At 38.9% G+C, this 14,387-nt stretch overlaps 1 protein-coding gene across 2 annotated transcripts in view; it reads left to right on the plus strand.

Annotated features, from left to right (window-relative positions):
* Positions 1 to 12,391, plus strand: part of LOC131430198 (roundabout homolog 2-like) — a 250,789-nt gene extending 238,398 nt beyond the window's left edge. For both annotated transcript variants that reach the window (XM_058594938.1, XM_058594939.1), the window contains exons 6-14: positions 1,609 to 1,739; positions 1,869 to 2,009; positions 2,406 to 2,537; positions 2,603 to 3,534; positions 8,464 to 8,583; positions 8,654 to 8,882; positions 8,950 to 9,045; positions 9,108 to 9,515; positions 9,572 to 12,391. In XM_058594938.1, coding sequence (XP_058450921.1) covers positions 1,609 to 1,739; positions 1,869 to 2,009; positions 2,406 to 2,537; positions 2,603 to 3,534; positions 8,464 to 8,583; positions 8,654 to 8,882; positions 8,950 to 9,045; positions 9,108 to 9,515; positions 9,572 to 10,770 — 3,388 coding nt within the window. In that variant the 3' untranslated portion in view covers positions 10,771 to 12,391. The remainder of the gene's footprint in view (positions 1 to 1,608; positions 1,740 to 1,868; positions 2,010 to 2,405; positions 2,538 to 2,602; positions 3,535 to 8,463; positions 8,584 to 8,653; positions 8,883 to 8,949; positions 9,046 to 9,107; positions 9,516 to 9,571) is intronic.
* Positions 12,392 to 14,387: the final 1,996 nt, after the last annotated feature.

Here is a 14,387-nt window from a genome sequence, read left to right on the forward strand (position 1 = left end):
AATAAGAATTTTCGTTTTATCTAAAAACTAAAAATCTATTGGTGAAATTCAAATTATGAGTGGGGGACGGGTATAGCGTGATGGGATAGTCGATGCCTTTCACCCAGCCCGCCTGGGTTCGATTCCCAACCCCGCACATAGGGTCAGAAAGATTTTCTGGTCCGAAGAGGCGAATGACCTAAGATGTTAAAGCCTCTATAATTGAAGCAAAATAAAAAAATAAATAAATTATGAGTCTCTAAAAATTATAGTTTCTATTGATTGCAAACGATAGAAGTATGAAAACATATTTTGATACAATAAAATCTCAATTTACGCGAAGTTTAATTTACGCACCCACGACTTTGCGTGTAAATTGAGGTTAGAGTGTATACTGAAACGTTGAAGGCATAACAGAAATTTTAAAATTGCCGATCCTGCACCGTTTTTTTTAGATTCTACGGAAATGTTGGACAAGTTCAAAATTGTAGTAGATATCAATTGAGTTTGTTTCATATGTACATAAAAATTATTTGGATCTATGTGGTCATTCTTTAGTACAGCACAAAAATTGAAAAAAAATCGAAGCCTCCATTTTTGAGTAAATAGTAAATAAATTGATTTCAAAATATAAAAAAATTTAAATTATATTAGTCAATAACGTAACTGCTCTGGCTTGAAATTTTTTAGGCAATATATTTCCGCTGATAGAAATTGAATGTCTTTCAACCAATTTTTTTAGTTGTTCTAAGAGAATATATAATTTTATTCATCAAACAATTTAGAGCAAAAAATGTACAAGTCATCGCTTTCATTTTTGATTTATATGTTAAAAATAATTTTATTGTAATATTTGTCAATATTTACATTTACACTGTATATTTTCAGGTTGTTTTTGATGGTGCAAAAACGCCAGCTTAGCATAAATTGTAGCTGGGTTGACTAGCAATCGAATAATGTATAACAACATATAGGTCGACCATTGTAAAAAATGGTCTTCTGTTTACAGTTTTCTCTATAACTTTAGGTAGACAACTCTATTTTACGAATATTTTAGTGAATTTTATTTCTGAAACTAGTACCATTCCAATGGTGAACAAATTTCGAAGATCGGTTGACTAACAACAAAGTTGTGACGCGAGAAAGTTGAAGTTCTCAAAATTCTATTCACAATGCTGGTGCCGCATAAATGCAGATAGGGCATATTTTGTGCGTGAAAAAAAACTTGAAACGGGAAAAATCACATTTTCATTGATTTTTCCTAACCGATTGTCAATAATGACATACTTAAAATAATCTGCGAACTGTACAAAATTCGAGGGTGTAAAATTTATTGAGATCCGCTGAAAAACAGCTGAGCTATGACAGCTAAAAGTTACCGTTCCAACTTTTTTTGAGGCTTGGTGCTTCGCGTAACTTTTTGAGGCTTGGTATTAGGAGTGTTAAGCACCACAATATTATGAAGCGCGAATTCAGTACTTTTTTCAAGAGATTTTTAAATCTTCATTTACTCAAAAGTGCAGTAGCACTAGCTACAATTGTTGATTCAAACAAAATGTTTGTACCAGATAATATGCTCTTCAAATTTCCTGAACCAGAATAACCAACTCATTTCTGTACGAATTCCAGAATCCGTATCGTGGACGGTGGCAATCTGGCCATCCAGGATGCACGGCAATCCGATGACGGCCGGTACCAGTGTGTGGCGAAGAACGTCGTCGGCATCCGAGAATCGACGGTCGCCTTTCTCCGGGTGCACGGTAAGTTTAGTCCGCCCGCCGTGGTCAGCCGCACGTGTCTCGCTAATCACAGAAACATAAACAGTGCTTCTCCACTCAACATAATATGATACAAATTGTTTGTTGTATTTCGCTTTGTCATTCAAACAGTGAAACCATTCCTGATACGAGGCCCGCAAAACCAGACGGCTGTGGCCGGCAGCTCGGTGGTATTCCAGTGTCGCGTCGGCGGTGAACCAGTTCCGGACGTCCTGTGGCGACGCTCGGCATCCGGTGGCAATATGCCTTTAGGTGAGGAAACGGACAAATATGCTTTATTTGCTTGTTAGGTGCGTTGTCTTGTTGCATTCGGGGGATGCGTTTAGGAATGCCAATCCGTAACTGCATAACGGCTTTGTTGAGACCATTAGCTTGGATGTGACTTTTAACCGGACAATTTAATTACCATTTTCCAAACTCATTCGAGCTTCTAACGTATGTACAACCTCGGTTTCATTGCATCTTCCGTGTGTGTGTGTGCGAGAGAGAAAGAGAGAGAGAGTGTGCAGGATGGCATTTCCGCGCTTTTGCCGATAGTTAATCTAATGACAACGTTGTGATGTTGGCTTTGTGCACTCTACAATAGCATTATAGCACAATTAGGTCCTGAGAGCATGTTTCATGTGGTATTTCACTTTTTCCACATAGGTCGAGTGCATGTCCTGGAGGATCGTAGCTTGCGCATCGATGACATCACCGTAGAGGATATGGGCGAGTACAGTTGCGAGGCTGACAATGCTGTCGGCTCGATAACGGCTTCAGGCAATCTGATCGTTCACTGTAAGTTCCGTTCATTTTTTTCCATTTCGGTAGAATTTTCATTATGTTTTTCAACACGAAAACAGCTCCTCCAAGTTTCATCGTTCGACCGAAGCATCAGATCGTGGAGTTGGGTTCGGAAGCACTATTCGAGTGCCAATCCGTCGGTCATCCTCATCCTACACTGTTTTGGTCACTGGAAGGTAATCGAAGTTTACTGTTTCCGGAGACACGTTTCGGAAACATTGAAGTGACAGAAAATGCCGATGGTACTAGCGTTCTGTCGGTTTCCAACATAGATCGAACCGACAACGGGAAGGTCATCGTTTGCAGTGCAGTGAATAGTGTAGGAAGCGTCAGCACTCGAGTGGTGCTCAGTGTGAATCTTCAAGATGATCGACCACCTCCGTTGATTCTTCAAGGACCTGTCAATCAGACGCTTCCCATTAAATCAGTGGCTATCCTCGCCTGTAAAGCCTCCGGAACACCAACACCAGTAATTTCCTGGTACCGGGATGGGATCCCCATTCTAACAACTTCCCGGGTTAACATCAGTGACTCAGGAACGCTAACCATTTCCGATCTGAACAAAAACGATGACAGCGGACTGTACACCTGTGTTGCCAGCAGTAAATCAGGTAAATCAACGTGGAGTGCAGCGCTGCGCCTGGATTCTCCAACCAATCCCAATATCAAGTTTTACCGTGCACCGGAGGCGTCTACCTTTCCCGGTTCACCGGGAAAACCTCAGCTAACGGATCTCTCCGAAAACAGTGCTACCATTTCGTGGGTTCGCAGCAACGCCGTCGGGGCTTCCAGTTTGGTTGGCTACACGGTGGAAATGTTCGGCCGAAATGCTACCGATGGATGGGTTGAAGTTGCCAGCAAAGTGCAGGATACCTCCTACACCCAGCGTGGCCTTGGTCCGGGCGTGACGTATTATTTCGTGGTGCGAGCGGAGAATTCACACGGTCTTTCGCTGCCCAGTGCGATATCGGAACCGATCATGATTGGAATGGTGAGTAGAAGATTGTTTTCAATTTTCAGTAGCATAGATCATAGGGAATTGAACAGTAACAATTGAAGGGCTGCTTCAAATTTTGGAGTAATCAAACGAGTAATTTTCGAATTCGCGTTGTTTCACTTCGTTCATTGAGCTAAAATTAGGCCGTACCCGGCTGCTGGGATTTCGAAAATTACACAAGGCCGTAGTACGATAAACTACTCCTAATGATTTATATTTTTGAATAGTCAATATTAAAACGAAAGACAGATTTCAAAATACTAGACGATGGAGTGTGATCGGAAAATGAGAATGTTTTCTCTGATAGTCATAACTCCAACTTTATAACCTGGACACTACTATTTCGGTATGCTTTTTGCAACCTTCATAACTAAAATTGAGAATTGATGCACTGATGAAGGTGGCGGAAAGCATCTCGTAATACTAGTGTCTGTGTCTGTTACTATTTCGTGATATTAGCAGTGAAATAGTAAATAAATGTTATAATATAGTGAAATCTAATGGAATTTATATTCTTTGAATGCGATCAATATTTGCTCGAATATTGTCAATTTGCAAAGTTCGGGCCCCAAACACTACGATGTTTTGAATGTCATCGCGACCCTCAAATTGTGTAAATTACTTCCATTTGACGCCCCAGTACACTATCTGCTCTATTCTCGGTAAACTACCAGTTATTGTGGGAGAATTGACCTAAATATTTCGAGCTATAAACCAGATAAACCGTAAAACGATTGTATTACTGATTGTTTGTTTACGTTGCAATCAGCTGATTTTGAAGTTCATATTTTAATCTCATAAAGATGGCGCCGTGACAGGGGATTGGCATATTGTCGCAAAACTGAAATGTAGAGGCGCTGCTTGTTTAGAGATGATACTTTCAGCAAGAGCTGTCAAATCGGTAGGAAAATTTCTAATTACTCCACCTTTTCAACGATTTCTTATGAAAACGGGCAAATTCATTTGAAAAATCATAGTAGAAGTTGAAGAAAAAGTTTTTACTATAAGGTGATAATGTTGATCTTAGTTCATTGTGTGAAACATACCGTTTATTCAGAATAGAGCATTAAACTTGGTTTGATACCATTTTTCAAATGCCTGGAAATAACAAATAAAGTATCCAAAATAAATAGTACTCGATCGCTATACATTCTAGTACTCAAGAAATTAACATTACACTGGTTTCTGTTTAAAAAATTATTGATCCGAAAAAACCTAACCTTACCCAATTTTACATATTTCTGAAGATTTTCCTTGTTTAATCGTAGTTTACACTAAAAAAAGTAGTAGTAATCATTTTGAAATCGATTTTCTTCTACTTCGAGTGTACTTTTATTGCTGATATCTATTTGTACTCTTGAATAAACGATAAACATGTTGCAAATCACTATCGTCAATATGAAAATTTCCGAAATAATCCTCCTTTTCTTGGTTCCATTTTTAATTAGCAGGTGTCGCTACCGGCGAATCAGTTTTACGACAATGTGCCAATCGAGGAAAACTTGAACTAGATTGCTAAAATGAAATGTAGAGGCGCTGCTTGTTTAGAGATGATACTTTCAGCAAGAGCTGTCAAATCGGTAGGAAAATTTTTAATGACTCCACCACAGACTAACAGACAGGACACTCAAATTAGATTCTTCAATCATTTTAACGGTCATTTCGAATATTCCTTTATTTGGGACAGTACTCACATGTGTCATGATGGCGCCACGTTACCCTATCAAAAACATCCTGTCTGTCATCTATACTGTGTTTATTTTTTCATTTACCAACAGAGTTGCCATTCATGCAGAATTACCTGTAATGTATTGATTTGTATACGTCCATGCGAATTTCATGCAGGATACAAATTTAATACATATTGCCAAAACTATATACAGAATTATGCCTACTTCTCATCCTCCAACGCAATACAAAATCGAACCCGTTTTGTTACAATATTTACTTGCTTCTGGTCTGCCGCCTCTTCATTTCGGGTGAAAACTACCAACACAATAAAAAATAGTCTAGATGAACAACGTTGAGTCAAATAAATGGTTACCTTCCAACATCGCGGAAAAGTTAAATATAAACGTGATCCAAAAATTTATTGTGACGATTCATTTTCAAAAATTTTGATGAAATCAGGCAACCCTGCAATCAGCTGATCGGTGTTGACAAACGAGGGGAAACCAACTAGTAAAAAGACTTTTACGTAACACAAGGGGTGTACCGATAGTAAATAGTTCGCGCAGTACAATATAGGTGGAACTAGTGCATCACGGAAAATTATTTTTATAAGAATTTACTCATACTGTCATGTCTGTTAGTCTGTGACTCCACCATTTCAACGATTTCTTATAAAAACGGGAAAATTCATTCGAAAAATCATAGTAGAAGTTTAAGAAAAAGCTTGTACTCTGAGGCATTATACTTGGTTCAATACCATTTTTCAAATGCTCGAAAAATATAAATAAATAATACAGTATAGTATTAATAAAGTATCCAAAATAAAGTTTACTGGAAATTTTGTAAAGAAAATCTTTGCTAAAACTCCGACAAGAGTAAAGAAATTTTGCTCCCGACGCACAAGCCTACTACGATTCGAATATCTCGCACAACCAACATTCTTACCATCCGCTACCTAATTTTGGGTAGAAACCTACATAAAATCAACTAAAGTGCATCTCCGCATTTTTGTGTAACGAGTAATGACCCCAATGTTTAGGTAAATGTAAAATTGCCCAAAGTGTTGTCATGGAAACTTTGGCGATGTTCGTTACCTGTTTTTTACGATCAAGTTTGACTAGAAACGACCTAATTTTGAGTAGTGCATAGAACAGTTTTCTTCTAGAAAAGTCAATTCTTCTAAAAAAAAATGGTAACCTTGATTTGCATTGTATCCAAAATCAACTAAATTACATCTGCGCATTTTTAGGTAATTAGCGTATCACATTAACTGACCGCAATATTTAAGTAAATGGAAGATCACCCAAATTGTTGCCATACAAACTTTGGAAATGCTCACTACCTACGTATTTTTTTACGATCAAGTTAAGGTTTGAGTAGATAAAGATTAATTCACTAGGGGAGACCGGGATTAAACGGGATAGCTTAAATATCTTATAAACAAGCAATTATTTCGATGCAAGGATTGACTTTGTAAACGCGTTTTCATGTGACAGACAGGCGTCAATTAGATGGATGACGCTAAGTTAATTCAGATTGGCGTCAGAGTCGTGTTTCTGTCAAAATGTGTAGGTTTTTACTTATTTTTTCGAAAGTTCCTGACTTTTTGGATATTTTTGATTTCATTACATATAGTAATGATGGTCTGGTTAGTACTTCCAAATTTTAATTCCGTGCTGAATGCAGTGATTACTATTATTATTATTATTATTATTATTATTATTATTATTATTATTATTATTATTATTATTATTATTATTATTATTATTATTATTATTATTATTATTATTATTATTATTATTATTATTATTATTATTATTATTATTATTATTATTATTATTATTATTATTATTATTATTATTATTATTATTATTATTATTATTATTATTATTGCGTCTCGCAAATGAATTGTCTGTGCGGGGCAAAACCGGACAAAAATGTTGGGCTTATCACTTCTTAAAACTAGATTTACTAGAAATTTAAAGAAAACGTGCATCATATTTAGTGAAACAATCAAATAGTCTTCTATTATGACTCTTCAGGGCGTAAAATTGTCAACTACCTAGCTTCCCAGCGAGCAGGATTATATCTCCCGCAAAGTTAAAACCAACAGACAATCCACTCAAACACGGTTTCATCCCTTTTTCGTTCATTAAGTTATCTTATACGGAAAAGCCAGCGATCGCAAAAACAACTAAAATATTAGTTGTTTTTCTGAATATGAATTTAGGTACAACTAATTGATAGTTGTTTTAACTAAACTGTCATTTTTGATTTATCGTGCTGGCAGCTTAGCAATGACACCCAGCAAAGACACGCACCACAAACGAGTAATGATACACTCTAATCGGAAAATGAAACGTTTCAAGGAGGTGTCACTCATGCAACTGAGCAATGACACAATCCCAGCAAAATTATCTGTATGCATGAATGCAGAAAATGTATGTTACAGTATAAAAAAAACCGTGTTTCACGTAGCTCTCAAGCATTACTTTGTCATACAGCGCTCAAAACTCCTACTGCTGGAATAGAGGGAAAAGTCGCTTACACAAAAATATCGATATTTCTGTGTAAAATGGACGGATTTTAACAATTTATGGTTTGTTGGATAGCTATTACCGTGCAGAATCTAAGTCTATTTTCAAGGCCAAGTGTGACAGATACTTTTGACATAAAACTTCGTATAACTCGAAAAGTAAACATCTGATCTCAAAAGCACTCAATAGCGTTGTGGGTGACGGGGAGACCTTTAAAAAAATTGGTAACTTTTGAAAAAAGCAAAAGGTGCATTATGCCTCGGGGGTGCGTTTTACCCCATCCTCTCCTATATGACACCTGGTCCTCCGGACCACGGGAAATTTTTCTAAAGATTGAGCTATAATTCCTATTTTTTATATTTATGAAAACGGAAAAAAATATGAATAAATAAACACGATTTTCACAGAGGACTGTGATTTAATTAGTATTTCAGTTCTAAAAACTATCGATAATTTTTTTTTTCATTTTCGATTTAAAATAATATCGCATTGGATCGTTTATCTATTGAATTTCGTCCATTAAAATTAAAGAAAAAAGGCGCAGATTGCATACAACAAACTGTTTTAGTTCCATCTAAATTTACTGAAAAGGGAAAAAAGGGAATGAGCATTAATTAAACATTTTTCTTTCAAATATTCCGAGAATGATGGGATAGTTTGTTGTTTGTTGTTGTTCTTTTTTTGTAATTTTCTAATCCTACCTTTACTTTTCCAGAACGAGTTAAATTCTGGTCTGGATATGAGCGAAGCTCGAGCCAGTCTTCTGTCTGGAGACGTCGTAGAGCTGATCAACGCTACTTCGGTGGACTCTACAACGATTAAGTTGGTTTGGGAGGTAAGCGTACTATGAAATAAGCTCAACCGAGGCAGTAACAATATTAATGTAATGATTACCTAAAATCCAGATCATCAACGACAAGTACGTTGAAGGATTCTACATCTACGCGCGCAATCTGCAGGAAGAATCCGAACGATCGTACAAAATGCTAACGGTGCTGAATGCTGGCAGTGTGTCAAGTTGTACTGTTAGCGGGTTGCATAAGTTCACGGAGTACGAGTTTTTCATTGTTCCCTTCTATAGGACAGTCGAAGGGAAACCGTCGAACTCGAGGCTGTCCAAAACGTTGGAGGATGGTAAGTTTTATGACAGTACGAAACGAATGAAATTTGTCGCTTGAATGTTTATGTTTGGTATTTATAGTTCCGACAGCCCCGCCAACTGCGATGGAAGCTTTGCTGTTGAACTCATCGGCCGTCTATCTCAAGTGGAAGTCACCTCCAGCGAACTCAATCAATGGTAATTTAATCTTTCGTCTTGTTTTATTAGAATTTAAGGAAAATTTTTATCCTGAAACAAAGGTATTCTACAAACCTACCATGTGATCGTGCGAGGACTTGACGTTCGTTCGAATTTCACCAAAATCTTGAGCAATGTGACGATCGATGCCAGTTCACCGAATCTGCTGCTGGCCAATTTAACCGAGGGTGTCACGTACACCGTAAGTATCGCCGCGGCAACGACGGCCGGAATGGGACCGTTCAGTAGTCCGGCTACCCTGCGGTTGGATCCCGTGACGAAACAGTTGGATCAAACATCGCATCGCTATCCGATCAATCATGACAATGCGGACGACATTCTGACGAAACCGTGGTTCATCGCCGTCCTCGGGACGATTCTGGCACTGATGATGCTTTCCTTCGGGGCGATGGTGTTTGTCAAGCGGAAACAGATGATGATGAAACAGTCGGCACTGGCAGCATTGAGAGGTGAGTTTGTTCGTTATTTAAGTTGTGCTTAAATTAGAATATTATCTTCCACTTAGGCCATCATGGGACCGGCGTTCTGAAGTTCCCTTCGCTTCCGCAAGGTAACGATGCCTACTGGACCGATCCATCGGCGATACTGTGGCGTCATCCGAGTCGACCGAAAGATCACATTCAAGATTACGCACCGGTTTGCAACGGAAATGGTCTACCATCGGAGCAAAACAACCGAAACCGCTACGTCGGCATCGATTACACCGAATATCCAACCGATTATGCCGAGGTGTCATCGTTCAATCCGAATGCTCCGAACAATAACAACACGACGACGGGAACGGTCGCCGGCAAGACACCGTCCGAGTACAGTGGAACCCGTTCGCCGGCTCCGTACGCAACGACCACTTTGATAGGCAATTCAAGATTTATTACAACCTCCGCGAACGGTACCGTAAGCAGCATTCATCATCAGCAAACACCCTACGGCAGCATGTACTACAACACCGATTCTTATCCACCGATGGTGGTCACCAGCGGAGGAGGGTCCAGCAATGGGAACGCCGAAAACGGTGGTCTTCTGTTGGGGGGCTCCAACAATTACGGTCGCAACATGTACTCGGACTCATATTTCAATCCAGGCGAGAAAATCAATATCACCGAGAATAAGCTGGCTTCGTTGAACAACAATAGCACAAGTAATGGCGGCTATCAGTTGGTACCGAATCACAGCGGAAGCAGTGCCAGTAGCAGTAGCAGCAGTGGTGGCGGGATGGTGGTGGGAGCTCGTCCCGAAACGAACAAAACCTTCAATCCCAGCAGTCAGTCGGTTCCGCAGACACCGTTCGGGACGATAAGAAAAAATCGCTTCAAATTAGCCCGAACTCCAATCAATAACCTGAGGATTAGCTTTGGAACGGCTGACCGGGCCAACTCCGGCAGTCCGGCAGAGGATGCTGGAAGTGAGTATGGTAATCAACACCAGCAGCAACAATCACAGCACAGCCAGAAGAAGAAAATGTCCTCGCTCAATAATTTAGGAGCGCAGGAGCAGCTGTACATAAAGATAGGGGACACGAATCCGAACAATGCCAACAGTTGGAATGGTCATTTGGCCAATATTTACCAAAACTCCGGTCGATCCAGACCGCTGGCCGAAGCCGGGGACGGGAATGACAGAGAGGGTGAAGCCGTCTACCATCCGACCGGTAACCGCAGTGTCATTAGCTATCGGTCCGCCTCCGAGTTCGGTGATAACGTCTGAGAGATGCGTGGCTGCTGAGAGTTGACTATTTATAATAACTTATTCTGACGCCGACGCCGGCGACACAGAATCGACGAAAGACTGAGTGTGGAAATTTAAATGGGTTGCGTGGTGGGTGGCAGCATGGAGGCAGGCAGACAGACAAACAGACAGACAGGTGTGCGTACGAGGCAATCGGATTTGTTTTCACTGATGTCCTTCCAACCCAAACCCAAAACTGGAGAGGGTTTGAGAGGTAGCCAGTCAGTCTAGGTTAGGCCACCCGCAGTAGTAGTAGTAGTAGTAGATAGTAGAAGGTGAATTGTCGTTCGTTGTTTTCTTTGGCCATACTCTCTGTACACCTGTAAATAATGGATGGATGACCGCTCTCTGCTGCCGTGTGCGGCGCTGGGAATGGTTTAGCTGACGATGTACATTGAATATCACATCAGATTGAAGCGAAATCGATGTAGGCGACTATAAAGCAAGACTGATCGCAGTACTTCCATTCGGAAAAGGTAGAATTGTTGAAAAGGAATCTGAGAATATGTAGGGCGACGGAAGGTGTCAAAAAGGGGCTACGATTCACTGCTGAGTCCGTATTTTTCTTGTCGGCTCATGGAGGAGACTCACGGTTGATTGTGGTCGGATTGAGATATTTATATTTCCTAGCACACTTTGTGCTAGCGAACATCCTAATCAAGTAAAAACAAAATCAAATGTTAGCTACTCATTCATATCAGGAGCAGCATTGAGTGTGAATCTAGTGATCGAATAGTAGCGTAAAACAATCTAATACTAATACTCAATAAAACGATGCGAACATTTTCTAGGCTAGCCGGTCGAACACGACACTGTAAATAATCGATGATTTATCGCCATAAATCGAAACAACTGCTTGTTAACAAAACCACCTACGTTGAAATGTTCAAAATTCCTACTTTACCTACTCAGCGATTATACGATGTTACATGAATTGTGCTTGAAAGAAACAAATAACAAAAAAACTTTGGGTTTCGCGTTACTACTATCACAAAAACTATCACAGAGAAGTTTAGAAGTATTATCCTTTTTCTACTTGTAGCATTGTAGTTAAATTTAAATTATCACCTGTTCGTACGAGGGAAAGAGAGAGAGAGATAGAGATAGAGTATGTGTAAGCGAATGTGAAAGCGAAAGCGAAAAAGCAATAAAGCAGGAAATTTTTTGGAATATTCACGCTCGACAGTCGGTGATGAAGAGTGATACCGTGGCTACGTTGTAACTGAACTAAAAAGAAAAATTACTAAAATCTAAACTGAGACGGTGGTCCGGAGCTTGTAATTCAACTTGGCCAGTTCCGGTACTGTAACTAAGACGAAGTATTGGACGCATCATAAAATAAACAGCTGTTAATTCGATTGAATTCAATGTACCATTAACCGTCCGTGCGCGTAAGAATATCGTTTATATCGATGGAACGCAAATAAAGTAAAAAATATATATTACATAAACGAACATACGGAGAACAAATAAAGTGCTGATTGCTTTCGATGGCCTTGTAAATATTTCCCGATGTGAGATGCCAACTTCAGATTATGTGCGTAACTGTAAGCTGTATCATATAGATGGACGAATAAAGTAATAAGAAAACTATGGAAAATGGTCCTGTTTTCGTATGAATCCGAACCTTCCCCCAAAATTGTGAATTGTCCTCTCAGCTGCATCATTCATCTCATATAGAGAAATTCTGCATCAAATCGTCCATAAATGGAAAAACTCGGGCACGACACCATTGGATTTGCATGAAACTTTGTATGTGTGATCGGTATGGCAAATAAAGTATTTTTCACTAGTCTAGAGATTTCTTTCACTCAAGACTAATTTTTGAAAAGGGTCGTATGTGTCTCAAGCAACATTATTTTTAAACAATTATAACTCGAAATCTGTAGCTTCTACAAAATTTTGCCCAAGAAAAAGTTGTAGGAAATGGAAAAATTAAATTCTGATTTTTCGAAAAATCAATAATAAAATTATTTCAAAATTCTTAGTTATTCCATCGTAAGATTTTGTTTATTTCGTACCACGATAAACGTCAAGTTACACCCAAACCTCCGTTTACGAACACTTTTTTATGTTACCTCTTTTTACGTAACTCTTTTTACGAACCAAATCCCAAATAACGTAATCTTTTTTTACGGACCAAATCCCAAATAACGTAAACTTTTTTTACGAATCAACTTCGTAAAAAGAGGTTTTTGCATCCAATGAAAACAATTTCCGGCTCCATGGAAATTACTACAATATGGGTATTTTCGGAACGGGATTGATGAGTAGATGACGAAAAACGATGTTTGAAGTGGTTCGAAAATTCAAGATGGCGACTTCCGGTTTGACGATATTCCTTAAAAACCCTTACAATATGGATCCGAGTTTTCGAATAGGAATCTAAAACTAAATTTTGGACCTGATTCTAGAATTCAGTCCTGAATTCATGACCTGGAGCTGAAAATGTGAATTTGCACGACTTTCTTTGAATTGTGTAGCTAATAGCAAATGTGACGATCTCGTTGGCATATAACAAAATTAGATTGTAATTTGCTGTACATTTCTTGAAGTCGTATGTTTAAAGTCAGATAACACGCAATAACAAGTTCATAACATCAACCAATATTAATAGCAAATACTTTTACAAACCCGAAGTTTTATGTTTCGATTATAGAGGTTTAACCTTAAAGTCATTCGCCTCTTCGGGTCAGAAAAACTTTCTGATCTTATATGCGGGATTGATAAAACTATGTTTTGATAATACCATTAAATTAAAATGAAATACAAGCTCTTTCATTCGATTGACAATTTGGTTTGTATGTTTCCGATACACTCCTTAGTATCGAAAATAAGCTATCCACAATTTTTTCTTTCAAATTATGATAAAAAACGCTATTTTATTCAAACCAAAAATTGATCCTTTATTGTACGAGGTTAAACTTGAGCATAATGAAAACCGGATGAAATTTAAGCTATACCTTAACGATTTTTTTTAACTTTTGATCGAACGCTCTTCATCAAGTTCCGGACACCTGGACCTGGAAAGGTGTTTGAGTTCTCCTTTACATAAGTCTCATCGTCCATCAAAACGCAGTGTCCGGATCTGCAAAAGACGCGAATTTAATTTCCGGGCCCTTGTTGCTGCTCGCTTCTTCTGTTCTACACTTTGTTTCACGATTTTCTGCTTCTTGTAGGTCTTCAGGTGATTTCGCCTCCTGATATGCTGGATCATTCCGACACTTGTTTCTACATTTTTGGCCAAATCACGTATTGACATTGATTTGTTCCTCATGATTAGAGATACCACTTTCTGGTCCAGTTTCGGGTTGGAAGAACCGGGTTTTCTGCCTCTTCCTGCTAGCTCATCAAAAGAATAGTGTTCCCCAAACTTAATAATGATGGTTTTAACACTGGCATGATGAATTCCAAACCGCTTTGCCAATTTTCGCATAGTTATACCCCTCTCAATCAGCCATGTGTCCAGAACCTTATTTTTCACTTCCTTTTCAATACGCGACCTTTTTTAAAACGCAGAATATCAACCGCACAAACAAGTAAACAAACGAAAGCTGACAGCCAAACGCACAGCATGCTGTGATCAGAGATGGCAT

Source organism: Malaya genurostris, chromosome 2 (assembly GCF_030247185.1).
Source record: "Malaya genurostris strain Urasoe2022 chromosome 2, Malgen_1.1, whole genome shotgun sequence".
Lineage (NCBI taxonomy): Eukaryota > Metazoa > Arthropoda > Insecta > Diptera > Culicidae > Malaya > Malaya genurostris.